The following is a 12,036-nucleotide window of genomic DNA, read 5'->3' as shown; positions in this document are numbered from 1 at the left end:
GTACATGCAGAATGTATTTCTTACTGTTGGTCAGAGTTAAAACATGCTTGAAAACCATTGTTCCGCAGGATAGGGTCTATGGCTTCTTGGTCCTCTAAGGGACACCTTTGCAATGTAACCACAAGGACAATAACCACACTATTTGCATTTCTCTTTTTGGTCTCAGTGACTATCCTGGCTTGACTGGTTGCACACCCCAGTTGACAAACACTGGGCAGTCTAGCATCACAGTCAGTACTTACCACTATATATTTTTGGTCTGACCTATTTCCACAGCCTTTTCTGATCTATGAAGTTACTGTCAACACAGTGGGAGGTATTATTTATCTTCTTCCCATGGTTTTGGGTGACAAAGAATCATCCATGGAGGAAAATACCACTAGGAAGGTTGTCCCTTAAAAAATAACAAAGGTCTTCCTCAGTGTCCCCTTTCAAGCTTTCCCCCTTTGAAGTTATTTGGTTGTCAGGAATTAAAGCCACACCTCTGCACACATCAAAGGCTTTATAATAACTGAAGAACAGCCTAACAGCACTTCAGAAATTCTCCGTGTTTCTTCTGCTCCATGTGGGTAATGAGGACTAAAATTGTGATGGGAACAGGAGAGCTTGAAGAGCAGACTGTCTGAAATAGGAACTTCGAACACAATCCCAGCAGCTGTAGCAAAGAACATTGAATGTTAGCTACATGGTGAAGACAGCTGGACTGTGTGGGGGATCAGGATCATCCTGTAAGGGTCATAGTCATCTCCACTGCAAAATCACGCTGCGTATAGTCAAGGTTTGTGATAAAGCTAAAATTGGGAAGGGATGAAGGGTTTGAGTAAGCAAATTATGAGGCAAAGAAACACCAAATATCATTGCTTAAATAAAACAGAAGGTTGTCACTTGTTAACATAACTGTCCAGGGAAGATAGTCCCAATTGGCTCCACACAGTCATTCGGGAATCCAAGCTGATGTCTACTCTGCCATTTTCAACATGTGGTTTTCCAGGTTTGTGTGGGCCATGCCATTATAATTGGGGAAAAAGTATAAAGACACATGCATGAAAGTATGCATGGGCTTGGTGTGGAATTGTCACAGATCACTTCCACTCAGATTCTTTTAGATAAAAGTTCATCACATGACCATAGCTAACAGCAGGAAGGCTGGCAAGTGTAACTTACCTGGACAGTCATATATTCCTCTGGAAGACTTTTGTGACCAGCTCACAGCCTCTTTCACAAGATTAACAGTCACCGGGTACCTGGTGTGCACTAAACATTCCATCAGGTACTTCAGATACACCATCTTAACTAGTCCTCAAACAACATTAGGTGTAGTGGTAAATATAACCTTAATTTTACAGAAAAGGAAACAGAGGTCCAGAAGATGTAGGAAACAGCTGAGCAAATCATTATCATCCTCCTTCTTAGCATGGCAACAATTAATTGTGCATTTACTATATTTTAGATGCGCCTACTATTTCAGGCAACATTGCCTTTCATTGGCTTATTGTGGTATGTAGAATGGTCCCCTGCCCCACACCCCCTTTCAGATATCCAGATCTAATCCCTGGAATGTATGAATATGTTATATTACGTGGCAAAAGGGACTTTAATGGTATGCTTAAAGTTTGGGACTTTAAAATAGATTATCATGAATTGGCTAGGTGAATGAACTATTGAATATAATTGCATGAGCATAGAATTATTTCTGGTTGGGGTCAGAGAGATGCAGCAGAAGTGGAATCCAGAGACACTGTGAGGGTAAGAAATGAACATGCCATCACTGGTTGTGAGATGGAGGGGGCTCTCTTCAGGGATGGGAGAGACCTTATGGGCAGTTCCCACTGTCAGTTAGTAAGGAAATGGGATCTTATCGTGCAGGTGAATCCTTCCAGCAATCTGAATGACCTTGAAAATGAATTTTCCCCTGAGCTTCCAGAATGACATAAGCCCTATTGATACCTTGAGCTCCGTCCTGAGAGACCCTAACTGAGAAACCTAATTGAGCAACACTGTGCCTAGACTTTCTGACTCACAGAAACTGTAAATAATAAAAGAGTGTGGCTCTAAGCCACCAAGTTTGTGGTTGTTACAGCAGCAATAGAAAACTAATGTGCTTTCCTAAATCTTTGAAGATAAGGGTTGTTACTTTAATTTTATGGGTTGAGGAAAGTAAACTTATTGTAAACTGGGATTTAAATATAGACCTGTTTGGCTTCAAAGTACTTTTTACTCCAAAAATATTATACATCCTTCCATGAGATGTTGACATATCTTATAAAATGTACATAATGTTATGAAAATAAAAGGCATGTTTACTAGTATTAGGAGTAACATTTATTCCAGAAATGTAAATAGGTTTTAAGAATAAATGATCAAGAAAGTATTGAAAAACAACAGATACAAAAGGAGTTTAGTTTGGAATTTATTTTCAAGTCTTAAAGAAAAACAAGAGAGAGCAATTATGTGGTTAGTTATGCCTTTTTAAAAATTAAAGAAGCCACTTTTGTTTGTATAAATAATTAAGAGATCCATCTTAGCTCTGTGACTTTAAGACAAGATCAAATTAAAGCAAAGTAGAGGTGGACAGTTTAATCTGTCCTTTGTTTTCTGAGATATTTAGTCGCTCTTTTGGTCTGACAGGTGGATAGATTACTTTTCCCTCCTCAAGAATTTTCTAATCACATAAACATTTACAAGAGAAACAGATGTTAATAAATAAAAAGAAATATGCAATAATTTGAGATTTCATGAGGATAAATCGAAATTAAATAATAGAATTATTTATTATAATTATTAATTATAATAAATAATTAATAAATAAATTTATTAATTAATAAATTAAATAATAGAATTAAGTAAACATTTCCAGTGTCAATGTTTTATGATGACAAATCTTTGGATATAGCATTATGACAGCACTACCTACTGTGAATGTAGAATCTTCCAAGAGGTTGCTTTTCAAGGAATTAGAAATTAAGGGTAATTTTCCTAATATCCATTGGGGATATTATATAATCACTTGTTCTTTTTCTAGAGCCCAGACTCAATTTTTAGAATGTTGCTGATCACCAAACAGTTTATATTTAGATTATGCAGGTGAAAGCTGGTGATAGTTGCCTGGCTCTCATTTCTCTTTATATCTTTGGACCCCGTGCCTGAAATTCAGTATTCCAGGTGAATTTACTCTGTGAAAGAAGAAAACATAAGTGCAGATAATAAAGCAAAAGTCTCCTTACTTTTCTACAGTTTATGACTGCAATGTAAGAAAAGCTTACAGTTTCAATAGGCAAAAAACAACCAAACAAACCCTAAAACAGGTGTGGAATACTCATTTCAAAGACAAAAGTTCTGCTTCCTTTATGTCTTCAATTATGTGTCTCTACATGATCTTACATTTTCTTTCTCTCTCATCCCAACAGGAATACTATGACAAAGGAGATTACATCATTAGAGAGGGCGAGGAAGGAAGTACCTTTTTCATTTTGGCAAAAGGAAAGGTAACTATTAATGAAAGCTTACTGAATAAAGATTATTTTAAATCAGTTTGCCATAAACTCAACTATGCTTTGCATTGCAACATAGGTCCTCCACTTTGGACAGATAAAGGAGCTTCTATGAGTAAAGTCCCATGCAATTCTGTTTGAACACTGGGTTTGGAGTGGAGGCCACAGGACCCCCTAAGAAATAATAACTTCTTAGTGATGTTATGTAGGTCACTTGATTTTTTGGGGGGAGACCTAGCTTAATTGTATATGAGATGGCTGGATTATTTATAAGGTCCCTTCTGGCTATGAATATGTGATTCTCAATCATCCCCAGATTCCAAGATCAGTACTAGAATATTTTCTCATCGAACAGATATGACAAGTAGCAGGCGGAGAATGAATTCAGCAATTGAAGACAGTAATGATTAGGTATCAAGCTTATAGAACCCATATGGCTCAGAATTTCAATTGATACAAAACAGCTCAAGTGAATTTAGATGCTGATGCAAAATTCATACTAACATGTACAATAAGTCTTTTTCTTTACCTAGATATTGAATGGATAACATGTTGCCAGTTGTTCCAATGTTGACTCAACAGTGTTACTCAGAGATGAAAAGCATTTGTGAAATATTGAAGGGAAGGGTCAATTCTTGAGCACCTGTGTGTATAAACTGTCAGATTTTTACATATGTTATATGGAAGAGTTTACCATCAGGGAGTCAGGCACTGCCATTTGTAAACTGGATTGTGGTTGAAATTTGAATTTGGCCCCAAGTGAAGGAAAAACATGAACAAAATAGTTTCAAACCTCTGAAACTCTTCAACACTCAGAACTACTCTTGTCATTTTTTCCCAACCTAGACCCCATACTTTGAAATAATTCTTGCTAATAAAAAATTGCATTTTTTATTTTTAAAATTTTAATTCATTGTGACATACATAAATGCCAAACAGAATTTCTATTCAGCCTGAAGCAGCACTTGTTACCATGTTGAACTGGAATAACTCTAGCCACAAACAGGGCTTTTGCTGTTTGGCCCTGCTGGGTGGGGGGTTCTTAAGCCTTTGTGGGCAACAGATTGCTTTGAGATGCCCATGAAAGTTGTAGACCCTTCTTCAATCAACATTTTGCATTCAGTTTTAGAAGGTGCACAGGATTCGGCCAATCTATTGATACCAGACTCAGAACTACTGATACTCAACCTTATTTTTGATTAATTTGTCAACTCTATTAGGCTTTTTAAAATAGAAAAAGTTCCCACAAGACCATTATTGTTTGCTTTGTGGATCTCTCAGAAGGAATCACTGGATTCACATTTAAAATTTAACTTCAGGAGGTGGAGTTTAGATGGTGAATTTTCCTCTTACAGTGGGTAGTTATTTGATAATATTAGACCATAGGATTTCCCACATCCATCAAAATGGGCTGAATGTAGGTAATTGTCCTAATTACTGTAAAATTAAAACAAAGTATTGTCTTTTTCCTTGTCCAAGTTTATATAGGTCTGGAGGGTTTGGTTGAATGAATGTGTGTTCAGATTCTCCTTTTTCTTCAGTCTCTTTCTCTTTGTATTGTTTAACATTGTTTAGGTAAAAGTAACACAGAGTACAGAAGGCCATGATCAACCACAGCTGATAAAAACACTGCAGAAAGGAGAATACTTTGGAGAAAAAGCTCTTATCAGGTGAATTCATGAATTATATGCCATACTTTGGATAAAATGCTTTGACTATTTTTTATATAAAATCATTTAGAGTTGTTAAATTGAGCCACCAAGTTAATGGCAACAAATATCCTAATATTAAATATTTTGAAGTGATTTCTTAAAAATTTTTTATGCGGGAAATGAGTATGCTAATTTGCAGAGGAAATAAGTGGAAAATCCTAAGTTTGCTAGTGAAAATGAAATTGGTGTTCTATTAAACTTTTTAGTTTCAAAAAAGGGTCTGAGAAAAGATTAAAAATGGAAAAATTACCCTTGTATGCAGATTTTTATATTTCCAAGGTTTGAAATATTGCCTGCTTTAGAGTTTTCACGTTTTTAAAAATTACAAAATAATTTTATATATTTCGTGTGCTTTTAAATCATCAGGTCAAAAGTAGTATTTTTCTTAAGAATTTTTATCAGCTCGTTTTGCAAGTTTTAAAAACAACTCAAAATAGTATATTTGCAATTTTTACCACAACCTTCAGTCTTGAGGTATGAGTTTATTTACTGTTGATCTAGTTTATGGAAGAAATATTTTTGAAAGTTAATTAAATGGCTTGAGGGACACTTTGCATTTCCTGGAACTCATAAAACCTCAAGTTTGATCAAGTGCATTTTCCTAAATATAAATAACTTTATAAAATATTAAGTTAAAGTCAGAGCAACACACTTTATTGGAATTATCTATGTTTTCAAATTAATACTTGGAATCACTTAAGAAATCAGTTAAAATTTACATATGACTAAATGCATTTGTTTCAACTGTATGCTTTTGGAAAAGGAATAGTATTCCTGTTCATTTATCTTCTTACCCTTGGCCTATGAAACCCCCATTCTGCTGATTTGTAGATCAGGTTTACATAAGTACAGAGCAAAGAAAAAGTGTTCAGATATTACCTGAAGACAAATTTGAGTCTTTAAAAATCACAAATCTCTTAGTTTTTAAAGAAAACCAAGTACTGAAAATAAAGTTTTAGCTATTATGTAAGCAATTTAAAAGTGGGATTTAAAGATAAGCTGAATTCTTCTTTACCACTTTATAGCTGGTAATGAACTTGTTTCAACATTAGGAAAATTATTCTTCTTTTTATTTGTAACAGAATATAAATACATTCATGCAATATAATAATGTAATATCATTATCCAGGGCTTCAGTGTCTTTGTTCTTAACACTTACAGGTTTTCTCTTACTTTCAAGCAAAACAACTGAAGCTTGAAAGTGCACAGAACATTATAAATGCAGTATAGAGTCAAAATAGCTCTTGAAAGAAAATATGTTATTCAGTTTTGCTGGGCCTGAAATAATTTATGCTATATGTTGTGGCTAGCCAATTACAGTGTTTTCCCATAAAAAAAGCATGGGAATTTATGTTTAAGATAGACACTCAACTCCTAAAGGTGTCTGAAAGCATCAATGAGAAGGAAAGTTGGGGGCAAATATTTTTATATTTTTGTGCCTTTTAATGCTATCACATTTTAGGGTCACTGACCGTGATTCAGTAATCCTTATATTCTGTGTATTTCCATGACTTGACATTAAATAGTCCCTGGAGTTCTTTCAGAATTTTATGTGCAAAAATAAATCTATGGCACTTACACAGTTACTATGAAAGAAACATAAGTGTATTTACATACATCTAATACTTGTAAAATGTTTGCAGAGAATATTCTCAGTCAAAATCATGATACTGACATGCAAAAGGAATACCATATGCCTTTCCTTTCTCTAAGCTCACAGATCAAGTGGTTGGCCCACAGTCAAGATCATGTCTGTGTCTGTGTCTATGTCTATGTTTATGTCTATTTCTGGATCTGTCTGGCTCTACATCCACCATCTCTATCTCTACCTTTACATGTACAAGTACAAATTTTCCTGCTGCTGTCTCAAACGTCCATGAAACTGAAGTGTTTTCACTGATATCGTCTAACAAGGACCCTGTAAACTTGGGAGGGACAGTGAGTTATGTCAGAAGGTCTCAGAATGTGAGCTAGGTAGATAGGGGTCTTTGAAATAGTAGAGATGGGCTGCCAGTGTTTTTCCTGTCCCATTACTAAGAGAAGGCAAAGGAAAGATTCTTTCTGCGATAACATTTTTGATGAAGTTTCCTAGAAGAGACCCAAAGCATACTCCAGGGCATGCTTGGTACTCCCAAGTCACCTTAAATGAATCTCAGAGCACTGGGTGCCTTGTGGATATACCTTTTTTGTGTGTGTCTTTTAGTTTATAACTAATAGAGGGAGGAAGCTAATGTAAGTAAAGGTCTCTAAAGAAGTACTTTACCTGATACCCACTGGCATTCATTAGGTAATTAAATTTGCTGCCATTAGATCATATACACTTGCAAGATGTCAATTATAAGATGCACTGCTATATTATATACACCTAAGAAAAAGAAAATGCTGCTAATTACACTACAATTTATCAATTTTAAGACATGCTCTAATTTCAGAGATTTTAATGGAAAAATATACACTTTACACTTTGAAATGAAAGTATTTTAGTATTTAATTAATTGGATGATATGGCACTGAAACTACTTTTTAATTTTATTAATGATTGGTTTATCTTATGCTAATTACTTGACCGTTTTTCCAATACATTTCTCTGATAAGTTAATTTCAGTTTTGCCTTCTTGTTAGTGAATAGTTCTCCTTTGATCAGAGGAGAGCTATTTTATTTTGACTTCCACAAAGCTCAGAATGAGATCCCATAAACATTTGTAGTCACTTATTCTTCTCTGTTCCCAGTGCAATTATCTTCTTCTCCTCTGAATTCCTGTGTACATAACCTCTACTGGGGCACATTTCAAATCTTTTTTGGGGGGGATATAAATTATGATGTTTAAAAGAAGCAGTTTTTGGGAGGTTTAAATGATGGTTGTGTTTTCATACAAAGTTAGTATATTCCCTAATAAAAGTGGATGTTTAATTTCTAGTTGTAGTGAAAATTGACTTTCCTATTTTTGTTTACAGTGATGATGTCAGGTCAGCTAACATTATTGCTGAAGAAAATGATGTTGCATGCCTGGTTATAGATCGAGAGTGAGTATACTGATGTTGGAGGAGGCAGGCCACTGCCACCTTTGAAGACTTGGCCTTCTGTTACTTCAAGGCCGATCTGTTTTCTCATTCATCACCACTTGGAAATACTGGCCGATTTCAGCTGCAAGTACATTCTATTAAAATTCATGGGAAGGAACAGGGCCTTCTGATCTGAATCGGTCTGTGGCAGGGGCAGATGCTGGCAGGCTAAATATTTTGTGTTCAGAGTTTGTACATAAATATCAGCAATAGACTGATTTAAATTCTGCATCTTCTAGGGAAGTAAGTTGATTAGTTCGCTTATGGATTTCTTCCATACAATATAGTGAACAATTACCTAATTTATTTCTAAAATGCCTTTAGTAGTCAAAAAATTTTTGAACAAAACCTCTCTCAAAGCGTAAAATATATATTAGCTACATATTTTTCCAGAGTGGCTTTAATTGAACATTTGTTGTAATTTATAAGTGATGTGTGTGAATATTAATCTCTAAATGTCTTAAGTTATTCTTCAAAATAAGTCTCATTTTATATCCATCACTCATTTTAAATCATGTTTGAATCTGCCCCCCTGGGTTTCTCATTAATCAATTCAATATTTATTGGTTATCTACTTGACAAAATGAAGGAAATTCAGTGATACCAAAGGCAGGCCATTGTCAGAAAAGTCATAGTGTAGTCAAAGAAATAGAGCATAGTCATATGAAATATTAACAAAAATTATAAAATGACAACAGATATCACAAGGTAGTATATAGTTGACTGTTAAATAAATACAACATTTATTGAAAATAGAGTCTAGACATATAGAGCTGGAAAAACACTTTAGAGCATTTAAAAATGTATTTTTCTTATGGAAAATTTTAAACATATCAAAAAATAGACAGAATGGTATCATGAACCCATAATGCAAGTTCAACAATGATCAATTTATGCGTTATCTATACCCCTTTACCATTTCCTGCTATCCCCACACTATTTTTAAGCAAATTCCCAACATAAAATTATTTTATCTATACATTTTAGTTGCATTTCTAAAAGCTAAGTATTACATGTAATGCATGACCACAATAAGGCTAACATGCCTGAAATGTTAACAATAATTCTTAATATCACTTAGAGTTATTTTAATTCTCTGCTCTACAGATACAAAATGAGTCCCAGGTAGGTTGCATAATTTCCCCAGCAGTGCTCCCTGTGCTGGAGCCATCCCTGTCCAGGCTTTCTAACTCATTTCCCCATGCTTCCCACCATGCCAGTTGGCTCCCAAGCATGTGTTCAAAAAGAGGAGCAATCACTATGCAGTAAAGTGGTCAAGGTTTTATTCTAATTTTTAGGTGCGAAAAGGGATTTAAAGTATTAACAGGACTTTTCTAGGCAAAGAGGAAATGTCGAAGTCACCCTAGGTGAAATAAAACCCTCAAGCAAAAGCATAGGACTAGAAAAGTGCGAAGTGTGTTCAGATAAAGGTAATCTTTGGATGCCAACTCTCAAATGGAAAATATATGGCTACATTATTGTATCAATAATGCATTGTTTTGTATATATGTTCCTTAAAATATGTGCAAGCACTGAGTGGCATTAGCTGTGTGGTAAAATATTATAAATGGATGCAAAATGCTAGGACTAAAAATAGGACAGAAAGGAGGAACTCATTTCCTTTTTCTTCATTGTAATCACATACACCACATATTTACACAATATCTCATCTATTCATAATCCATAAAGAGGATGCAATAATTTTATATGGCTTACAAGTTACTTGCCAGTTTATAATTTTAAAATGTTTAGTTCACATATGTATAATTTAGAGTCTGCAATATACAAAGTATTGCATTAGGCACAATAAGACATAAAAATTACGTGAATATTTTCTGTGGATAAGACAAACTGATTATCAGATATAACTAGGTTTACTTACATCTTGGATTTACTGAGACAGTTCAGATTACACCAGCATGTTTAATATTGACACATCATTTCACTCAGAAATATATTCCAGCTTGGATGGTAAATTACATGATCATCCTAGCTATGACTTACAGACTAGAATAAGATCCCACAATAATGCTCTCATAGCAGCCTTTATACCCTTGTCATATCATTATAACACCTTGATTGCTTTGTTTAACATCTGTCTCTCCACGCTTCTGTAAGCTTCATAAATACAGAAACATGTAACTTGTTCACTGCGGTTGCAGTGCCAGCATTTGGCATGGTCCTTGGCATATGGGAAGTGCTCACCAGATGGTGGCTGAATACAGGGCACCATCCTTGCAATGAAATATAGTGACTGAAAGCCAATGACTTTTTATTTATTCTTTCTTAATTCATGATTTTAACAAAGGCTTAGATTGCTTACAGTGCAAGAAGGAGAGTTAAAGTTTGAGTTATATTTCCTATTTTTAAATGTGATAAAATATGAAATAACCCTTTTGTACGGCAAGAGCTCTAAACAAATGGGAAATGCTATTTGTCACATCTCTATCATTGACTGTTGGGACAAATTTCAAAAAAAAAGTTCATTAGTTATTGCTCAGGCTATAGCATCTGAATTAATGTAGGCTATTTGAATATCACAGCAACAATTTTGTAGCTATTTAAACTTGACTTTAGGATTAGTTAGTGGAGAATTTCTAGAGACCTATAGCACCCGTCTCACCTCTATTTAGAAAATAAGATTTGTTTACAGTAATACTGCAGTTAGTTTAATAGCCAGCAAAAGAATGGTGAAGTATAGAATAAATAAAAGTAAAACAAAGTAAGAGTGTTTCCTTTTTAACAGAAAATTTCAACTATTGGAGATTAGAAAATTCATAGCCATCCTGTTTTATGTCTCACTACTCTTCAGTCGACAAAGGTCAGTCCATAGAACAGGCTAGAAAAGAGTAGAGAATAGATCTGGAGGGGAAAGGAAAAATACCCTGCACAGTATGTAATATGTGCTTAATAAAGTAAATATAGATTGGTTGTCAAATAAATGGGTAGAGGCAGTAAGTTGAGACAGCACAATATTGAGGTGGCTCTGGCTTATTAATTTTAGGTATTTTGAGGTAAACTCACTCTTTTCATTCTACTGTGTACTAGGTACTTAAAATGTTACAAAGATGATTAAAGCATGGTCTTTACTTTTAAGAAGGATACTATTTTGTAGTAGGGAAAAGAATTACCCTAATAATTACAAGTCAAGATAGATTGTTGGAGTTAGAAGCAGGGAAGCATTGGAGGTAATCAAGAAAGTTGGCCTTTCACTGGTGAGGAAAAGGATTATTTTTTCTCAAGGGCATAGGACTATGTTAGAGTTCCCAATGATCATGGACGGGAGACAGAGTGATTAGATCAGGCCTATGAGAGAACTGTGATCCAGGAAGAATGAGAAAGGTAATGAGATGTTGGCTGATCCTCAGAGAACTACTGAAGTAAGGTAAAATGTTTTGGATTTAATTATGAAGGAATATGAAATGGAGAGAGTTATCTTGAGACGAGATAAATTTTATTCTTGATTTAAAATATATATAGCTTAACTTAATTAAGCAAAGTTAAAAGAATCTGTAACCCCTGTAACCTGTTGATTCAGTAAACATATCATGTAAGGCTGTTCCCTTCCCACTATCTTCTTAAAAAAATTGTTGTTAAACCTTGTGGAGAAATAGGAACACTTTTACGCTGTTGGTGGGACTGTAAACTAGTTCAGCTATTGTGGAAGACAGTGTGGCAATTCCTCAGGGATCTAGAACTAGAAATACCATTTTACCCAACCATCCCATTACTAGGTATACACCCAAAGGAATATAAATCATGCTGCTGTA

The 12,036-nt window shown here is 34.7% G+C and overlaps 1 protein-coding gene across 2 annotated transcripts in view; it reads left to right on the top strand.

The window, feature by feature from the left end:
• PRKG2 (protein kinase cGMP-dependent 2) overlaps nt 1-12,036 on the top strand; it is a 117,574-nt gene that overhangs the window by 49,275 nt on the left and 56,263 nt on the right. The window contains exons 7-9 of one of the 2 annotated variants that reach the window (XM_030819060.1): nt 3,408-3,485; nt 5,067-5,161; nt 8,159-8,227. In XM_030819060.1, coding sequence (XP_030674920.1) covers nt 3,408-3,485; nt 5,067-5,161; nt 8,159-8,227 — 242 coding nt within the window. Of the gene's footprint in view, nt 1-3,404; nt 3,486-5,066; nt 5,162-8,158; nt 8,228-12,036 lie in introns of those variants that run through there. The other variant, XM_012499362.2, reaches the window with a different exon arrangement.

The sequence above is a fragment of the Nomascus leucogenys genome, chromosome 9 (assembly GCF_006542625.1).
Source record: "Nomascus leucogenys isolate Asia chromosome 9, Asia_NLE_v1, whole genome shotgun sequence".
NCBI classification, from domain to species: domain Eukaryota; kingdom Metazoa; phylum Chordata; class Mammalia; order Primates; family Hylobatidae; genus Nomascus; species Nomascus leucogenys.
The sequence above is the reverse complement of the archived record's forward strand: the minus strand, read 5'-3'. Positions and strand labels throughout refer to the sequence as shown.